The sequence below is a fragment of the Scyliorhinus canicula genome, chromosome 15, assembly GCF_902713615.1.
Source record: "Scyliorhinus canicula chromosome 15, sScyCan1.1, whole genome shotgun sequence".
Taxonomy (NCBI): Eukaryota; Metazoa; Chordata; class Chondrichthyes; order Carcharhiniformes; family Scyliorhinidae; genus Scyliorhinus; species Scyliorhinus canicula.
Genome location: NC_052160.1, coordinates 24,683,273 through 24,703,424, shown reverse-complemented (window position 1 = coordinate 24,703,424; position 20,152 = coordinate 24,683,273). Strand labels below are relative to the sequence as shown.

The 20,152-nt window shown below is 43.6% G+C and overlaps 2 protein-coding genes across 6 annotated transcripts in view; one reads left to right on the top strand and one right to left on the bottom strand.

The window, feature by feature from the left end:
• eif2ak1 (eukaryotic translation initiation factor 2-alpha kinase 1) overlaps positions 1-19,150 on the top strand; it is a 67,278-nt gene extending 48,128 nt beyond the window's left edge. For all 5 annotated transcript variants that reach the window (XM_038819796.1, XM_038819795.1, XM_038819797.1 and 2 more), the window contains 4 exons: positions 10,279-10,399; positions 14,358-14,437; positions 17,756-17,989; positions 18,851-19,150. In XM_038819796.1, the coding sequence (XP_038675724.1) occupies positions 10,279-10,399; positions 14,358-14,437; positions 17,756-17,989; positions 18,851-19,003 (588 nt within the window). In that variant the 3' untranslated portion in view covers positions 19,004-19,150. The remainder of the gene's footprint in view (positions 1-10,278; positions 10,400-14,357; positions 14,438-17,755; positions 17,990-18,850) is intronic.
• On the bottom strand, positions 276-10,012 carry LOC119978288 (ankyrin repeat domain-containing protein 61-like). Its single transcript, XM_038819800.1, has 3 exons — positions 9,386-10,012; positions 5,595-5,689; positions 276-2,804 (listed from the first exon to the last, which is right to left on the bottom strand). The coding sequence occupies exons 1-3, from the start codon at positions 9,548-9,550 to the stop codon at positions 1,775-1,777; spliced, it is 1,290 nt and encodes a 429-aa protein (XP_038675728.1). The 5' UTR covers positions 9,551-10,012; the 3' UTR covers positions 276-1,774.
• Positions 19,151-20,152: the final 1,002 nt, after the last annotated feature.

Here is a 20,152-nt window from a genome sequence, read left to right as displayed (position 1 = left end):
GGTAGCACAAATAGTTTCTTCTTACTTATTCTATTAAACCCCGTCATAATTTTTAACATCTCCAATCGTACCTCCCCTTGTCTTTCTGTGCTCGAAGGAGAACGTTCTAGTGCCTGTAATCTAATAAGAGGATGGAGGTGACCCGATATGAAATTTCTCATAAATACTGTGTCTGCACTGAGCAATCTCATGAACCTTTGATTTCTTAGTTACTCTTTCTAGAATAACCCACAACCCCTTCCTGCTGATACTTATGGTGAAATTAAGAACCACGGTTAGATAACAACAATATTTTATTTTTTAAAAGATGAACCCAGTGTTTCATTTAAACTTCGGGAAAATATTTGGATTTGGTTCACAAATTCTTGAAATCTAGTCAAATGCAAGGTGGGAACAAATGACACAACAGTACCATTCTTTGGTAGACCTGCGTTTGTATCACAAGAGCCAAACCTCAAAAATTCCACACGTAACATTTCAATAAGGAAACAAATCGATCAAACGATTCACAGGCTACCTTTGATAAAGCACTGCAGGGTAGATTTGTGACCAAGATCAGAGCATGTGATAATGGCACAAGTAGCAGAATGAATAGCAAGTTGGTTACAAAGTAGGAAACTAAGTGTAGGGGGAAAAGGTAAGTTACTTGGACTGGTAAAAGCTGGAAAGTGATGTTTCGTAAAGAATCCTGCTGGGAACACTGCCATTCACCAGTTACTGAAACGACTTGAACTCTGGAATCAAAAGTGAAATTTCAAAATTTGCGGATGACACCAAATTAATGGGTGAGGTTATTACAGAGGATTAAACAAAATGCAGGAATACATGAATAAACTTGCAGGGTGGATGTAATCAGCAAATAACCTTCAATGTAGATCAGTATGAGATAGTACATTTTGGTAAAAAGGTACTCCTTTGAAATTTGTGTTTAAATGGTGTAGGGGAGACAGAGGGATCTGAGGATAGAGGTAAATTGTCAAAATAGTAACGCAGATTAATAAGACTTAAAGCAAGGGGTAGAGAATTGAAAAGCAGGAAAGTTGTGCTTCTTCTGCAGAATTTTGGTTAGACCTCATTTTTCAGTAGTCAATAATTCTGTTCTAGTAGAAAAAGAATATAGAGGCACTGGAGAATTTAGGATTTACGAGAATGATGCCAAGATAGGTCTTGCCTATCAGGAAAGATTGAACTGGCTGGGGCTCTATTCTCTGGAAGGTGACTGAATAGAGAGCTTTAATATTGTGAAAGAGTTTGACAGAGGAGACATTGAGAAGATGTTTGTACTTGTGGGGGACACCAGAACTAGGAGCCATAATTATAAATTGGTCATTAATAAATCCATTTGAGAACTCCAGAGAAAGGCTTTGACCCAGGGAGTGGGGAGAATGTGGAACTTGCTACTGCAAAAAGAGTAGTTGAGGCGAATAGCATAGATGCATTGGAGGGGAAGCTGGATAAACACGTGGAGGAGAAAGGAATAGAAGGATATGCTGATAGAGTGTGATGGAAAGGGATGGGGGGGGGGGGGGGGGGGGGTTCTCGTGTGGAGCATAAAGACTGGTTTAGAACCAGACGGGCTGAATAACTTGTTTTTGTGCTGTAAACACCGTGTAAATGGAGGAATCTTTTCAAAATTGTTTTATTTTCTGACTGCTCCATTGTTAGAATTATCCATTACCACCGAGTTATGTTAAAAGCCACTCGGACCCAACACCAATTCCCATCAGTGCTTCAAAAAATAAATAAATACCTGCTGGTAAAAGTCTGCGCCCACTCAGAGGTGCATGTGGAGCAGGCTGTTGTCAAGATCGCCTTGACCCTCACGGTCTGGCCATTCTATTGGCTTGACTGCGATCTCTGCCAGTCTCTTTGCATAGTCCTGGTAACCATACACAAACTGCCACACTGAAGTGGGTAGGATCTCTTTGAGACGTTGCCTCTGCCGGTGGCCGTAGACCTTCCTGACTACCACCCGGCAGAGATCCTGAAGGGCTGGTGGTTCTTGGCTCAGGGCCAGCAGAAACTCCCGGTACTGACGGAATTCTGGGCCGAGCAGTCCACCAGGCAACTGGCCCCCCTCCTTGCTGGCGAGCCGCAAAGGACAGGAGAGGCTGAGCAGTTTGGCCAGCAGGCGGCTGCACCGGAGGTTAGGTTTACGTTCCAGGAAGAGGGAGAGGGGTGACTCGCCCAGCTCTGTGCACAGGCTCAGGTCAGCATCATGCTCCAGCAACAGGTCAATGAGCTCCTCCCGGCCCCCGAAACAGGCTTCGTGAACTGCTGCCCTCCCATGCTGGTCTTGGGCAACAACACTGGCGCCTGCTGCCAGGAGCACCCGCACACAGTCCAGGCCAGCCCCCAGCTGCTGTGCGCCCTTGCCCGAGGCGGCACAGACAGCCAGCTGGAGCGGTGTGCTGCCGCTGCCCGCCACCTTGCTGTCCAGCCGTGCCCCCCGGCCAAGCAGCTCCTCCACCATTCGCCGGTCCAGCAGCCCACTGGCCATGTGCAGTGGGGTCATACCGTGCTGATTTGCTGTTTCTAGGTTGCCACAATACCGCGCCAGGATAGCCACTGCCGGCCAAGCCCCATGACGCACAGCCAGGTGCATTGCTGTGTCCTGGCTCCTGCTCTGGGTGGCCACATTGACCTGCGCCCCATGCTGACATAGTAGCCGCAGGCAGCATTCAGCCCGACTCTGCATGCCCGCCATGGCTTTCTCGAACTTGGTCTTTGGTACGATCCAGTCCTGGATGATGTTGGGCCAGTGCACAATGATCAAGTGCAGTGCTGTTCGGCCTAAGGCATCTCTAAGGCAAAGAGAAAAGAAAACCCATGAGAATTTTTGATAGTGGGGATTTACATTTATATAGTGCCTTTCACAACCTCACGACAAATGCATTTTAGAGCCACTTAAGCACTTTTAAATTGTAGTCAATTGGAATGTAGGACACGAGGCAGCCAGTTTGCACACAGCAAGTTTCCACCAATAGCAATGTGATAATGACCAGATACTTTTTTTGTCATGTTGATTGAGGAATAAATATTTGACCTAGGACACCAGGGACAACTCCTCTGCTCTTGGAAATAGAGGTTTTAGGATCCACCTGAGGGGAGACAGGGCCTGCCTGAGTTTAATGTCTCATTTAAAAGATGGCACCTTTGACAGTGCTGCTCTGGAGTGCTTTTATCTCGGAAGAGGCAAATGATTAGATATCACATATCTCAATAAATCACATGCATTTTGTGCCTGCAATGTGATTTGTAGCTTAAGTACAGTCATTATGTAGCTTTTAAGAAGCCCAGGAAGTGAATTTCTATAACACAGCATGGATTTCTAAACAGGAAATAGTGTTTAACTAATAGTGTTTTAAGGAGGTAACAAAGGGCTGATGAGGGTAATGCTGTTGATGTGGTGTACTTGGACTTGCAGAATGCATTCAATACAGTGCCACACAACAGACTTGTGAGAAAAGTTACAGCTCATAGAATGATAGGGATAGTAACAATGTGGATACAAAATTGTCTGAATAAAAGGAAGCAGAGAGTAATGGATATTTCTCGGGCTGAAGGACGGTTTGTAGAAATGTTCCCCAAAAGTCCTTTTTGGGACCCATGCTGTTCCTAATATATATTAATGATGTGCAGGGGACAATTTCAAAGTTTGCAGATGACACAAAACATGGAAATATTGTAAACTGTGAAGAGGACAGTGTAGAAATTCAAAAGGAAATAAACAAGTTGGAGGAGTGGACAGATAGCGTGGTGAAGGAAGTTCAATGCAAAGATGTGTGAGGTGATGCAGTTTGATAAGAAGGACATGGAGAGGCAATACAAAATAAGAGGTAAAATTCTTAAGGGGGTGAGGAGCAGAGGGACCTGGGTGTTTATGTGCATAGATCATGAAGGTGGCAGGACAGGTGGGGAGAGCAGTTAATAAAGCCTATAATATTCTTGGCTTTATTAATAGGGACTTAGAGTGCAAGAGCAAGGAGGTTATGCTGAACCTATACAAGACACATGTTGGACACCGTTTGGAATATAGTGCACAGTTCTGGATTCCATAACTATAGGAAGGGTGTGAATGCATTGGAGAGAGTGCAGAAGAGGTTTACAAGTATTGTTCCAGGGATGAGAAACTTCAGCTGTGAGGATGCACTGGAGAGGTTGGGACTGTTCTCCTTGGAGAGAAAGCCAAGAGGAGATTTGATAGAGATGTTCAAAATCATGAGGGGGGGTGGACAGAGTAGATAGGGAGAAACTGTTCCTAATCTTAAAAGGGTTGAGGGCACAGATCTTAAGTGATTTGCAAAAGAAGCAAATGTGATGTCAGAAAAGGCTTTCTCACACAAGTGGTTTGGGTTTGGAATGCACTGCCTGGAAGTGTGGTGGAGGCAGATTCAATTGAGACATTCAAGAGGTCATGAGATGAACAATGTGCACGGGTACAGGGAAAAGGCAGGGGAATGTCACTAAGTCATGATGCTTTTTTGCAGAGCTGGTGCTGATAAGATGGGCCAAATGGCCTCCATCTACACGGTAACAGTTCTGTGAAAATGTCAGTTTCTGGGCAATAACTTGCAACAATAACTTGGTGTCAGTCGTGGCTCAGTGCAAAGCACCCTTTTGTTTTGAATTGGGATGCTGGGGGGTCTGAAAGAGTAGGAGAGGCAGAATCCCTCATCAGATTAAAAAAGTACTTGGATGTGTACTTAAAGTGCAGTAACCTACGTACAGACTACTGGAAAGTGTGATTAGACAGGATGGTTCTTTCTCAGCTGCATCTTTTCAGCATTTTTATGGACGGTCATGGGTTCAAGTTCCACTCCAAATATTTGTGAGCCACATAGAACAGTACAGCACAGAACAGGCCCTTCGGCCCTCGATGTTGTGCCGAGCAATAATCACCCTACTCAAACCCACGTATCCACCCTATACCCGTAACCCAACAACCCCCCCTTAACCTTACATTTTAGGACACTACGGGCAATTTAGCATGGCCAATCCACCTAACCCGCACATCTTTGGACTGTGGGAGGAAACCGGAGCACCCGGAGGAAACCCACGCACACACGGGGAGGACGTGCAGACTCCGCACAGACAGTGACCCAGCCGGGAATCGAACCTGGGACCCTGGAGCTGTGAAGCATTTATGCTAACCACCATGCTACCGTGCTGCCATCTGGGTGATGCTCTACTGCAGTATGGAGTGCTGCATTGTCAGACTTGCCGAGGTGCCATATGCCCTTCAGATGGATACCAGAGATCCCTTAAGGTGGAAATTTGAAGAGCAGGAGAGTTCTCCCCCCCAAGTCCTGGGATCAATATTTATCCTTCAACCAACATAACTGCATTGTTACTTTAAACAAAATAATCAATGGCTGTAAAGTTAAGTGTTTTGGGCTGTCCTGGGGTTGTAAGTGCAAAGTTCTTTCTTTTACTACCATGGCACCATCATCATTTTGATTAAATATTGAATATTAGTTCTGGTCCACCGAGGACCCTTGTCCCATCCCATCTCCCATCCCATCTAGAAAGGCCTCACGCACACCTCTCAAGAACTACCAGAACAGATCAGAATGCTTAACTGGATCACTTACCTCGCCTCTATATCAGCCTTTAGTTGAAGTAAGCATTGTAAACTCTTTGCCTTTCTGTATGTTGCAGCCAAGTGGATTGGAAGGATGGCTAATCCCTTAGGATGATAGAAATGTATTACAAATATTAGACTCATAACACTGTTTTGAAAAGTATTTGCTTCTTGGAGATTGTCTTAAATAATTGAATTTGCTTAAAATTTATCAGCTTAGGTTAGATAGAGAATGTTACGCCTTAATATCACCGCTCATTTATTATTGCAACCGCTTTTTCCTTGTTGTCTTTGACGTGTGATGGATTACAGATCTGTGTGTCTCGTCAATCCTGTAGTGAAATTGAGACAGTAGCAGTCACAGCTCGCTGTACAACTGTGGTGGGGGAGAACCAGGACTTAGTCTGATTCCACCCTCATTAGCTGTCTGCATACCTGAATTTACCAGGAGGGGTCACGATTGGGAGTAGGAACTCTGGCTGACTATTTAATGCGTTTTCTTTCCCCTTTATCATATTTAAAATGGAACACCTCATAACTTCACTCTTGGGATTAAGAAAATTAATCTGGGAGTATTCTCCATTTAAAGGAACTTTTTCTCTTTGAGCCCAATCAGCAGACTTCCTTATTAGATAGCTTATGTGAGGAGGCTATTTAGCCCCTTGAGCCTGCTCTGCCATTCATAGAATTTACAGTGCAGAAGGAGGCCATTTGGTCCATTGAGTCTGCACTGACCCTTGGAAAGACCACATCACTTAAGCCCACACTTCCACCCTATCCCAGTAACCCCTCCTAACATTTTTGGACACTGGGCAATTTAGCATGGCCAATCCACCTAACCTGCACATTTTTGGACTGTGGGAGGAAACCGGAGCACCCAGAGGAAACTCACGCAGACACGTGGAGGATGTGCAAACTCCACAAAGACGGTGACCCAAGCCGGGAATCGAACCTGGGACCCTGGAGCTGTGAAGCCACAGTGCTAACCACTGTGCTACCGTGCCACCATTCATTGAGATTATGGCTGATGTGACTGAACTCCATATGGTTTTTGCGCCATGCCCCTTAATACCTTCGGATAACAAAAATCTATCTCCATTTTAAATTTACAATTGATGTAACACGAATTGTTGTTTGAAGAAGAGTTAAACACTTCTACCACCCATTGTGAGTAGAAGTGTTTTCTAATTTAGTTTCTGAAACTTCTGCCTTTAATTTTTAGATTATGCTCCCTAGTCCACACCAACCACCAGAAACAGTATCTATCTACCCTATCTGTTCTCCTTAATATCTTGAAACATTAATCAATTCACCCCTTAAACTCTTAAATTCTCGAGAATACAATCCTAGTTTGTTTAATCGCTCCTTATAATTTGGTCCTTAGAGGTTAGGTGTAATTCTGGGAAATCTACGCTGCACTCCCTCCAAGACCAATATATCCTTCCTATGGTGTGGTGCCCAGAACTGTCCACAATGTTGCTGGGGTGGTCTTACCTGGATCTGATACAGTCGAAGCGTAACTTCTACCCTGTGTATTCTGGTGCTCTGGATATAAGGGCCAGTATTGTATGTAATAAGAATAATAATCTTTATTGTCACAAGTAGGCTTACATTAACACTGCAATGAAGTTACTGTGAACAGTCCCGAGAAGCCACATTCCAGCACCTGTTTGGATCTACTGAGGGAGAATTCAGAATGTCCAATTCACCTAACAGCACGTCTTTCGGGGCTTGTGGGAGGAAACTGGAGCACCCAGAGGAAACCCACGCAGACACGGGGAGAACATGCAGACTGCACACAGACAGTGACCCAAGCCGGGAATCGAACCTGGAACCCTGGAGCTGTGAAGCAACAGTGCTACCCACTGTGCTACCGTGCTAACAGTAAATACAGTATTATAAACTGTATAAAATGTTGGTTAGGCCACAGCTAGAGTATTGTGTGCAGTTCTGGAATCCACATTACAGGAGGGACGTGATAGCCCTGGAAAAGGAGCAGAGGAGATTTACTCGGATGTTGCCTGGGCTGGAGAGTGTTCGTTATGGAGAGAGATTGGATAGACTTGGATTGTTTTCCTTGAAGCAGAGGAGACTGAGATATATAAAATTATGAGGGGCATAGATAGAGTAGACAGGAACAAACTTTACCCCTTGGTGGAAGGGTCAATGACCAGGGGGCATAGATTTACAGTAAGGGGCAGGAGGTTGAGAGGGGACGTGAGGAAAAGCATTTTTACCCAAAGGGTGGTTGGAGTTTGTTGCCTGAAAAGGTGGTGGAGGCAGAGACCCTCATAACATTTAAGAAGTATTTAGATGTGATGCCAGGGCATACAAGGCTATGGACCTAGTTCTGGAAAATGGGATTAGAATGGTTAGGTGGTTATTTTTGACTGGCGCAGATGCAATGGGCCAAAGGGCCTTTTCTGTGCTGTATAATTCTATGACTCTAATTCCTTTAGCCATTTTGATTGTTTTCTGTACGTGCTCATGACTTTTTTATAATGCCTGTACCCAGACCCCCAAGTCTCATTGTTTCTAGTTTTTCATTATAAAGAAAGTACCCTGTTTCATCCCTGTTAGTTACAGTCAGTGACCTCATATTTACTTACTTTGAAATTAATTTGCCACGGTTTTGCCCATTCATTTGATTGATTTAAATGTTACCTCCTATCTTTGTGTCATTGGCAAATTTCGATATGTGGATCTTTATCCCGTCATTTAAATCATTAATAGCTGAGGTCCCAACACAGATGCCCCTAGTCACATTCTGAGTATCAGCCCTTTACCCTAACTCTATCAAATGTCTTTTTGAAGTCCATCCAGACGAATACCTCATAGAATGGTAACAGGACCAGAGGCCATTCAGCCCATCAAATTTATGCTGGTGTTCACTTGAGGAAAGTGGAATGATCATCTTTACACTTGGGACCTGGCAAATATGGATCTATTTGAGATCAGAGGACAATCTTCTTTTATTTTGACAAATTGATCAAAAAGGTATAGGTTTGACAGAGGTGTTTAAAATGATGAATTTAGATTGAGTAAATAAAGTAAAACTGTTTAGAAATGCTAGAAAGGTTGATAACTAGAGGACACAGATTTAAGTGAATGTCAAAAGAACCAGAGGCAACATGAACAAAAATAATTTTATGCAATGAGTAGTTAGAATTTGGAATGCACTGCCTGATGGGATGGTGGAAGCGTTCAATAGTAACTTTCAAAATGGAACTGAATAGGTACTGAAAGGAGAAAATAAGTGCAGGAATTTGAGGAAAGAGCAGAGGAGTGAACTAATTCATTTGCTCTTCGAAAGGGCCAGCTCTAACTCAGTGGACCTGTCCCCCTTCTGTCTGCATCAGTCTACGATTTAGGGATTGCTCTGCTTCTATTGATAGAAGCTGGAGGCTTGTTTCTACTGATTTCTACTGACAAGTTTTTTATGTGGCAAGGGATTTGGAAAGAATCCCATGATTCTTGCAACACTCCATGGAGTATTATCCCCAGGTATAGCTGGGATGCTGTGTAGTAGCCCCCCGCCATGTGAATAAGCCCCTGGCAACAGACTGGTGGCCTATTCCTGGAATTACTAGCTATGGAAACAGACAAAAGTCTGCCTTAGTGCACCACTAGGTGGGGGAAGTGAATTGGATGGATGGATAGTTGGGATGCAAGTTCAAAAAATGAGGAAGGCTAAATGCTATCATTAGATCATTTTAAAGTCGTCCGTTATAGATTTTATGTAAAATCTCTGATACACTTAAGAGAAAGTGAATGATTATCTGAATTAATTGCTGGAGTTACCTGAGCTGGAAGTATGGGGAATAAGGCACAGTTTTTCCAGATAGTAATGGGATCATTGATTGGATGGACCTTCAGCAACCTTTTGATATTCTCTTTGTCTCCTTGCATAATAGCATCGTGAAGCTTGGCATGGAGATCGTTAAACTCAGCCTGGCATTCGCACATTTTTGGAAGGTTCTTAAGCAGGGATTTTGTACAAAATGACTTCAGGATCAGAATATTCCCTCCTTATGCATTCTTCGTGGAACTGATCTGTGGGAAAACTGATTGTTGTCGCTTAGATGTGATCAGATTGAGAGTCTTGCAGACTCCCTCCTTGCTTTGATGTGTGGGAAAGGTTTCCTGTTAGGAGGCAGCGGTTGGAACCGCACAATTTTGATTTGTTTAGCATCGCAATGGTAACAGATTGTAACATCACAATCTTCGTGTTCCGTTTGGAATTCAGATTGCAATGTTACACTCCGAAGGTGGTTTTCGGAATTAACAGAGTGACCTGATGCCATTTAACTGATCTCATCAAGTAACACCGTGCCAACTGAATTTGTCATGGCAAATACCCATTTAAATACCAAATATGCTCGTCCCCTGCCCCTCCGTACAACCAAGTGCATACCACAAATTATTTTTTCAGGTAAGAAAGCAGTACAAGGGAGCTACTGTATATTTGATCACCTTCTGATGATTGAAATATTTTGTTGTAGTAGTTATACAATAGAATTTTACAGCATAGGGGAGCACATTCCAATAGCTCTGAAAAATAATTACTACAGACAAGCTGGATCAGATGCTCTCCGCTGGTGCTGTAACATTCTACAATTCAAGCCATTAAAGCTACTTAGTTTATGATAAAGACATGCCAAAGTAAGCTTAACTCACAATGCTCTCTCTTAAAGCCAAGGAACATTTTTCTCCATGGCTCTGACTACCATGTTCGGATTGGGGATTTTGGACTGGCCTGCAATGACATAATCGCTGAGACTTCTGATCAATGGCCAGCACCAACCAAAGTAACTGGTGAGTATTGCAGATCATAGCTACATCTCGGTGAGTGAAAAACTCTTCATTTCCCCTCCATGTGGAGAGTAAACTCCTAAAGCTCTTAGCAAAGTTTTTCTCCCTGCAACTGAACATTTACAGCACTTTTACAACTCTCTGATGTGTGACTGCTGTTGCAATTTAATTGTATCAAGTTGTTATTTTTATTTTTAAAATAAATTTAAAGTACCCAGTTCTATTTTTCCCAATTAAGGGGCAATTTAGCGTCGCCAATCCACCTACAATTTCTGAAGAGAAGGGGACAGCGATTAGCCCCTGCTTCTTGGGTTCTTCGCGGGTTATGGTTTGGAAGACCCTCTGTCCCAACTGCTGTCTTCTGCCACCTCTGCCACCATCCCGCAGCTGTTTCCGGAGTTGTCCTCAGGGTCTACCGGTGGCCAGGCGGCGGGGACGGAGTAGGGATCTGCACCACCACCTCCCGCTGGCCCGGGACCCCAGGAGGAGCCTGAGGAGATCTCGCCTGTCGATGATCCCGGTGGGGGGATCAAGGCAGCCCCTGGGTTTGTTGGTGGGCCCGTGTCGCCCGCCACACTCAGTGTGGTGGAGGATCCGGGCCCAGAGCGCGACTGTTCGACTGTCAGCTCCCAGTGTCAGGGGGGGAAGGTGCTCATGAGGCTCTCTGCAGTGGGGTGCAGGGCTAACTCGTGCATGACACTGTGTCGCCCCATACCCCCTCTGGGGGACTCCCGGAATCTTGCACATCATAATTGAAGGTTCTTTTGTTTTTCTGCCTCCATATAGTTCAGGCAGTGCCCTATTGGACCCCCTCCACCAACACCCTAACTCCCTCCCTCCCCACCACCTTCCCCTTCCTTTCTGTTGGTACAAAGGCAAGGGTATCTGGTCTCTCCAGCACAAAGTGTAGTGCGTGTACTGTTTGTTTTTTGCACAACTATGTTGTGAACTGTTTTAATAATCGGAGTATCCTACCCCCCCCCCTCCCATATGTTGGTACAGAGGGGAGGGTACCCTATTTCTCCAACGCAAAATTAGTGTTTGTACCATTTGGCCTTGTACAAATCTGACGGTTACTGTTTTAATAAAAATCCACCTACTTTGCACATCTTTTTGGGTTGTGGGGGTGAGACCCACGCAGACACGGGAGAAAGTGCAAACTCCACACGAACAGTGACCCAGGGTGGGGATTGAACCCAGGTCCTCAACGCCTCAGGCAGCAGTGCTAACCACTGCACCACCGTGAGATCTCTATATCAAGTTTGTAAACTGTGGATTTCAATTTTTTTTTGATGTTTCAGGTAATTTATCCCAATTCACAAACAGACATGCATTTTGTTACAATCTAGAAAGAGACCGGTAACTTTTAAAGGGAAATTGGAGCTCTCGGTTATTCATTGAAAGAATTAGGCCACAAGATTTCACAGTTTGAATAAAACCCTTTAGCTGTACAAGAGTTAAACAAAGTCATTACTACTAATAGTAAAAACTTTGCAAGTCTAGCAGCATTTTGGAGAGAGAAACCGAGTTAACGTTTCAAGTCCATTAGGACTGTTCTTCGGAAACCGCTAATATCTTCGGAACTACTAAGTTAACATTATTTTGTAAGCACCTATATGTACTTTTACACTCAAAAATCTCAACAGAACACTTTTTTTCTACTTTTATTTCCACCCAAGAGTTTCCATATACCTTACAGGATCCTGAAGATTCCTTCACTTTTCTTTGGACCAAACCAAGGTGTGCCTACAGCTCTCAGAGATTCACTTTGACTCTCCTCAGTGTTCCTGGTATTTTCTGAGGTTTGAGATTTCTTGGGATCCTTCCACTAGTCTCAGCTAGGCAACTCGCCAATTCTCCTTCAACACCTCATGATTGCAGACTCCCCAGCTCAAGCAAGGGTCTCACTTGCAATCTATGCGCAGTGACTTTAAATCTGACTTCTGATAACCAACCTCAGGACATCCCAAAGTGCCTTTCGGCCATTGAAGTACTTTAAAAAAAAAAAAAAATTTAGAATACCCAATTTTTATTTCCAATTAAGAGGCAATTTAGTGTGGCCAATCCACCTAGTCTGCACATCTTTGGGTTATGGGGGGGGCGAAACCCACGCAAACACGGGGAAAATGTGCAAACTCCACACGGACAGTGACCCAGAGCTGGGATCGAACCTGGGACCTTGGCGCTGTGAGGCAACCGTGCTACCCTGGCCGTTGAAGTACTTTTGAAGTGTACTCACAGTTGTAATGTGGGAAACGCGGCACCAAATTTGCACACAACAGATTCCCATAAACGCCAGTGTGATAAGATCAGATAATCTGTAATTGTGGAAAAGATATTGGCCAGGACATCGGGGCGAACTCCCAGTTCTTATTTGAATAGGGGCATACATGGGATCTATTCAATCCATCTCAAAGGACAGAAGGAGCCTTGATTTACTTATCCAAATACAGAAGTTCTGTCAGTGAAGAACTCCCTCATTACTATAGGGGATTCCAGTCTCTGGGCTAGATGAAACATCTTCGCTGAAAGAATCATATTCTTTTTTTTTTAAACTGAGAGAATTTATATTTATAGAGGGCCTTATCGCACACACAAGTTGATGAATACATTTTCAAAGTGTTGTTATTGTTGTTATGTAAGCCCACCGGGCAGATAATGTGTAGGAAGCAATGCCCCAACAAACAGCAAGTGAATAAATAACTAGACAACTGTTTTTGGTAGAAACGATTGAGGAAAGAATGCTGACCAGGATACTAGGAGAATCATAGAATCTTACAAAATCTTACAACATTTGGCTTCCTGGACCAGCTCGTTGAGAGTTATCCAACTAGACCCAATCTTTCCCCTTATTCATTTTTAAGTATATATCCAATTCCCCTTTGAAAGTTACTATTCGATCTACTTCCACCACCTTTTTAGGCAGTGCACTCCAGAACTTTTTACTCTTCAAATAGTTGTTGGGGTCTAGGCAGTACGTACCTCAATTTTTTGTTTTTAAATTTAGAGTACCCAATTATTTTTTTTTCCAATTAAGGGGCAATTTAGCGTAGCCAATCCACCTAACATGCACATCTTTGGGTTGTGGGTGTGAAACTCACGCAGGCACTGGAAAAATATGCAAACTCCACACAGACAGTGACCCAGGGCTGGAATTCGAACCCGAGTCCTCAGTGCCATAGTCCCAGTGCTAACCACTGTGCCATGTGCCGCCCCTCCGTAGCTCAATTTAGCATCACATCTGAAAGATGGCACTACTGACAGTGTAGCACACCAACAGTGCAGCATTTTATTAGGTAAAAGGTAAAGTCGCCATTGTCCCAGATGACCATAGGCTGCTTTCCACGTTGAGAGGCAGAGGTGACTGGTAGTGATTTAACCTGAGGGTCACCACATCTCGGGTGAGGGGAAAGGTTGAAAAGGCAGGGCCTTCGTGAATAACCTCACCTGGTATGTTAATTGAACCCGGGCTGCTGGCCTCGCTCTGCATCACGAACCAGCTGAGCTAAACTGGCATTCTGTTAGCACTTCAGTGAAATATTAGCCGAAAGTTTGTGCTCAAATCGCTGGAGTGTGGCTTGAACCTGTAACTGCAGCAAGAGTGCTACCAACTTAATTATAGATGAAGGAAAATGGGTTAGCTGATTGAGGAAAAGCATCTTGCATTTTGAATTATAATTTTAACCTGTTTCATCACTGCCGTTCAGATGTGTGCGAATGAAATAGCCCTGAGTGTTAATCTGGGCTGCCACTGTGCACTTTCTTACATTTCTAAGCCAAGCACACTTTTGACAATGGAACCATCAGAAAAATTGAGGAAATACAAAAATAAGATGGATGGCGATAGTAATTATCTAGTTTGTGAAGCTATGTGATGAGTGATAAACTGACCTTCATTTCTGTTGAGTTTTCTTGTACACGAGGGCATTATTGACTTTTCTTATTTTCTGTTTACTCCCAGATTCAAAGCATACCACAGGAGTGGGAACTTGTCTATATGCTTCCCCTGAACAACTGAGAGGCTCTACCTATGATTTCAAGGTACCGGTATCTCTTAAAAATGTTAAATTTCCATTTTCTAAATGTGTATTCTCCAGACCTTGTTAATTAATTGATATTTACAGCTGATTAAAAACAATTCAGGATGTAATTAAAAGGGTTACAAGTACGGGGTCTATTTGGGAGCGGGTGGAGGCGGCTTCGTGCAGGGGCTCCAGCTTGGAAGCCCTGGTCACGGCTCCTCTACCGCTGCCGCCGGCCAAGTACACCACCAGCCCGGTAGTGGTGGCGACCCTGCGGATATGGGGCCAGTGGAGGAGGCATGTGGGGGAGATGGGGGCGTCTGTCTGGGCGGCAATCTGCGACAACCATCGGTTTGCCCCCGGCAGTATGGATGGGGGGTTCCGAGTATGGCGGCGAGCAGGGGCGGGAAGGGTGGGTGATATGTTCCTGGAAGGGAGCTTCGCGAGTTTGAGGAGCTTGGAGGAGAACTTTGGGTTGGTAAGGGGAAATGATTTTAGATACCTACAGTTGCGGGACTTTGTTCGTAGACAGGTCCCGTCTTTCCCGTGCCTCCCGCCAATGGGGATCCTCGACAGAATAGTCTCTAGGAGGGAAGAAGGGGAGGGCAGAGTCTCGGGTATATATAAGGTGTTCATGAGGGAGGAAGGGTCCCAGACAGAGGAACTGAAACTTAAATGGGAGGAGGAGCTAGGCGGGGAAATGGAGGATGGGCTGTGGGCAGAGGCCCTGAGTAGGGTAAATTCGACAACGACATGTGCTAGGCTCGGGCTGATCCAATTTAAGGTCGTTCACCGGGCCCACATGACGGTGGCTCGGATGAGCAAATTTTTCGGGATAGAGAACAAATGCGCTAGGTGCGCGGGAGGACCAGCGAACCATGTTCACATGTTTTGGGCATGCCCTAAGCTGAGGGGGTACTGGGAGGGATTTGCGGGGGTCATGTCCCAGGTGCTAAAAACAAGAGTGGTGATGAGTCCAGGGTGGCAATTCTTGGGGTTTCGGAAGACCCGGGCGTCCAGGGGGAGAAAGAGGCCGATGTGTTGGCCTTTGCTTCCCTGATAGCCCGGCGACGAATATTATTGGCGAGGAGGGACTCAAAGCCCCCGAAGACTGAGTGGTGGCTTGCGGACATGTCGAGTTTCCTGGGGATGGAAAAAATTAAGTTCGCCTTGAGGGGATCTGTGCAGGGGTTCACCCGGAGGTGGCAACCATTTATTGACTTCTTTGCGGGAGAGTGAGCGTCAGCAGGGGGGTGGGGGGGTAGAGTAGAGTAGGAGGGAAAATATGGCGGGTAGTACCGGTGGGAGGGGAGCGGGCTTGTGCAATATGTTACGATGGAAGTATTGATAGTACGTGGATGTTTGCACACTTTTGCCTTTTTTGCTTTCTTTCTGATGATGTCTGTAACTGTTTATAAAGCCAAAAACTACCTCAATTAAATTGTTTATTTAAAAAAAAAAGGGTTACAAGTAAAAATATCTAATCACTTATTAAATTATTGGGAGTCTGGAACTCTTCCTCTGCCTCCCTAAAAAAAAACCTCTTGAGACTGGGGTCAGTTGGGATTATGTGAGGTATTAAAGATTACAGAATCAAGGCAAGTAGATGGATCATTCATCAGTTGAATAGAAGAAGCCACAAATTTTCCTTTGTTAGATTATCAAGTCTGATTTATTATATTGGGTCGTTTGTTTTTTCATTGTATTATTTGATTTCCTGTGGTGTTGCGCGCAGGATATCAAGTGCCATCTTCTGTGAAAGTGTTCGAGGCCGCAGGATAATTGAAGTAGGGCGATCAGACATAATATAGTATATATACAACCTATCCTAATCTCTATATAAAATATTGATTTTTACATTATATGTAAAAAACAAAATGTGGGGGATTGTAGGGGAGTATCTGCAGTGGAGGCGGAGGAGCTTGTGAGATGTAAAATAACAGCACCACCTTTGGTTGAAAAGGATAATTTCAGTGTGACAGAAGCCGGTACGATTATACACATGGAAATATTAATTTATAATTTAATATCTGAAAAGTGTAACAAATTTGGACAACTGGAAATAAGATTTTATTTATAGGGCGGGACAGTGGTTAGCACTGCTGCCTCCAGCATCCCAGGTTCAATTCGGGTGACTGTCTGTGTGGAGTTTGCACTTTCTCCGCGTGTCAGGCATGCGTTTCCTCCGGGTGCTCAAGTTTCCTTCCACAGTCCAAAGATGTGCAGGTTAGGCGTATTGGCTATGCTAAATTACCCCTTAGTGTCCAACAGTTAGGTGGGGTTACTGGGATGGACTTAAGTAGGGTGCTCTTTCCAAGACTCGATTGGCCGAATTGCCCCCTTCTGTACAGCCTATGATACACAGGAAATAGAGGCATAAAATGGTTTAATCATTTCTTATACCTGTAGAAATGACTCTATTAATATAAGGCTCTTGTAAAATTGAGAGAATGTGTGTGTTACATCTTCACCCCATACTTTACAACTATCCATCCTGGAGCTTCTAATACTTTGTATTAGTCTGTGGTGTTCACGGTCATCAAACCTGCAACAGCAATGAGTACTTATGTAGCACCTAAATGTAGTGAGGCATCCCCAAGGTGTATCACAAGAGCATTATCAAACAAAATAGTGACAGGTCACCAAAAGCTTGGTCAAAAGAGTAGGTTTTAAGAAGCATTTTAAAGGAGCTGGGAAAGGGTAAACACAAGGTTTAGAAAGGGAATTCCAGAACTTATGATCCAGGCAACTGAAGATAAGGCCACCAATGCTGGAGCAACGATAATTGGGGATGCTCAAGAGGCCAGAATTAGAGCGATGCAAATATCTCAAGCGTTGTAGGGCTGGAGATTATCAAGGGATTTAAAAACAATAGTAATAATTTTTAAATCCAGGCATGGCCGGACCATAAATTAGTCTAAATCAGTGGGTGAACAGGACTTGATATGACTTAGGACACAGACAACAGTGTTTTGATGAGCTTTAGACCTGTATCTGAAGATTGTCCCCTTGGTGTATAAGAATGTTTTCTGCAGTGATTTAAAAAAATGTTTTATTGATTTTCTGCAATGATAGCCCTGTTTTCCTGATGCACTTGGCACAAGGGATTCCCCATGACAGCATCAGAGGTTTCTCAGCCGTGCCTTCAGTTGCCTGGACACTAAGCTCTGTGGTTGAAACATTCTTGATGCGATTCAATAGGCATTCATAGGAAAAAAGATTAAGGATACTGGAAGTGAGTGATGTAATTTGCTCATGTGGAGGGTGAACTCCAGAAAGGACTGTTTAGTGTGGATGCTTCATGCTGTAATGTCTTTGCTTCAATCTTCACTTTTAGTCAGATATGTACAGTGTCGGTATCATCTTACTGGAGCTCTTCCAGCCATTTAGAACAGTGATGGAAAAGATAAAGACGCTCACTGCGCTTCGAGAATGCCACATTCCAGGAGACTTTACACAACGGTGGCCTGTACATGCTAAATATGTTAAGAGACTAACCAGTGGAATTGCTGCCTGCAGACCGAGTGCAGATGAGATGTTGGCCAGTGAACTCTTCCATAATTCACCTGAGGTAGGGGTGAAAAGCTTAGTTCTTTGAAGTTGGTTTTAGACAGCAAGATTAGAAACTTATCCAACACAAATAAACTTCATGTCAGCATTCTTGCTTTTCTCCGTAAGAACCATTGACAAATGAGGGAAAGAGATTTACAAAAAGGTGATTTCTAAGAATGCAGTTTTATTAGCACGCCCATGAGTTGATCTGGAGAAGTGAGCATTATCCAGTTTCTCATCGGAGCAATTCAATTTCACATATTGCATTTAATCAGCTTGGGTTTAGTGGATAGCTCCATCTCTTTGTAATAAGGTTGTGGGGTCAAGCTCTACTCCAGCACAACACTCCCAGTGCAGCGCTGGGAGAGTACTACATTGTCAGATATGCCTTTTTTTGAATGAAATTTTAAACTGCCCTTAAGTAGATGTAATAGATTTTTCAGCCACTATTGGAAGAATAGGAAAATTTTCCTTGGTGTTCTGGTCAACATTTATCCCACAACCAACATCTTAAAAACATATTAATGATCATTCATTTACTTGTGGGATCTTGCTGTGTGCAAATTAATTATTGCATTTCCTACATTATAACAGTGACTAAACTTAAAGTAACGAAGTAGCTGTAACGCACTATGGGATGTCCGGAGGTCACAAAGACACTATAAAAATGTACATCTTTGGCGACAGGGCTATGTAGTTTCACATGATTTATTTAGATCAAACTTTGGCCTTCAATGAGAATCGAGGGGAAATATAGATTAGTTTTGGATCGTTTATGCAAAGAGCTGATGGGTTTGATAACCTCCTTGTGCTGTCTTATCTAATGCTTCACTGATTTTCTTTATCTCTTCCCCGATAATGGCTGGTATTTCACATGTAGGTGACTACACCTCAAGACAATCTCGAGCAGAGACTAGTGACCCAGGAGCAAGAAATTAAGATCCTACAATGGAAAGTGATCAAACAAGAAGATGAAATCAAAAACCTCAAAGAAAAGATCAAGTTACTGTCTGGAGAGGGGGAACCTAGTTAGAGATCTTAATGATATCCGGAAGAAATTTTCTCCATCTTTTCCACCCACTCATTTTGAATGTTTCATGTATGTATGTGTGTGTTAAGTTTAATTTAATGAGTTATAAGGTGAGAAAGATCAAACATTAAATTATGGAGTGGTTATCAAGGCTTTGTTAGCTGTGGCTCAGTGGGTGGGACTCACTTCAGGTCAGAAGATTGTAGGTGCAAGCCCCACTCAGGGTGTGTTGTTAAATAGACTTTTTGGTTCTCAGATGGGCATAAAAGATTACTTGACCCTAATCACGTAAGGGAGTTTTCCTTGGTGTCCTGAACAAGATCTATCCCTCAGACAACGTCAGTAACAAAAAACAGCTTATTCAAACAAGTGCTTGACATCCTAATGCACCATATAAATGAAAGCCTTTCTCATTTTATAAATAGCAGGTAGTTGTGTCTTGGATATTTCTTCTTGACCACACCAAAGACTAGAGTAGCTGTGTTTTCCACATAACTGCACTTTGCAAGTCCATTTTAAGAATCTGTAGGGCAGCAAGGAAGTACATAGCTTCACCAAACTTACTAATGGTTCAAGAGGTTAGCTCATGTTTACCTTCAAGGGCAAGTGAAGATGAACAATAAATCTGATGCCCATCTTCTGAGGATGAATAATGTTAAAGTAGACAAAAGGTGGGCAGCATGGTGGCCTAGTGGTTAGCACAACCGCCTCACGGCGCCGAGGTCCCAGGTTCGATCCCGGCTCTGGGTCACTGTCCGTGTGGAGTTTGCACATTCTCCCCGTGTCTGCATGGGTTTCGCCCCCACAACACAAAAATGTGCAGAGTAGGTGGATTGGCCACACTAAATTGCCCCTTAATTGGAAAAAATAATTGGGTAATCTAAATTTTTTTTTAAAAGTAGACAAAAGGTGTAAATGCCATTTTCACTAATCTGATCACTAATTTACTCCTCTGTAACTAAAGCTGTAGCTCAAGTTTGCATTACATGTACTGTGACTACTGGTTTCACTAAATGCTATCTTACCCGATGCAAAATATATTAAAATACTTCCAGACAGCTTAGCAATTCATATAAACCTTTAACTGTTGCCCTTTGACTGCACAGATGGGATCAAGCTGTTTCAGTTACCAATTCAGTGTTTGGTTATTTT

Excerpts from the sequence above, each read along its gene's own strand:
- LOC119978288 (XM_038819800.1), bottom strand. The coding sequence starts at position 9,550 with ATGTGCGAATGCCAGGCTGAGTTTAACGATCTCCATGCCAAGCTTCAC. Across the intron at positions 5,690-9,385 it reads TCCCCATACTTCCAGCTCAG|GGATTAGCCATCCTTCCAAT; the intron begins GTAACTCCAGCA and ends TATCATCCTAAG. Across the intron at positions 2,805-5,594 it reads AAGGCTGATATAGAGGCGAG|AGATGCCTTAGGCCGAACAG; the intron begins GTAAGTGATCCA and ends TCTTTGCCTTAG.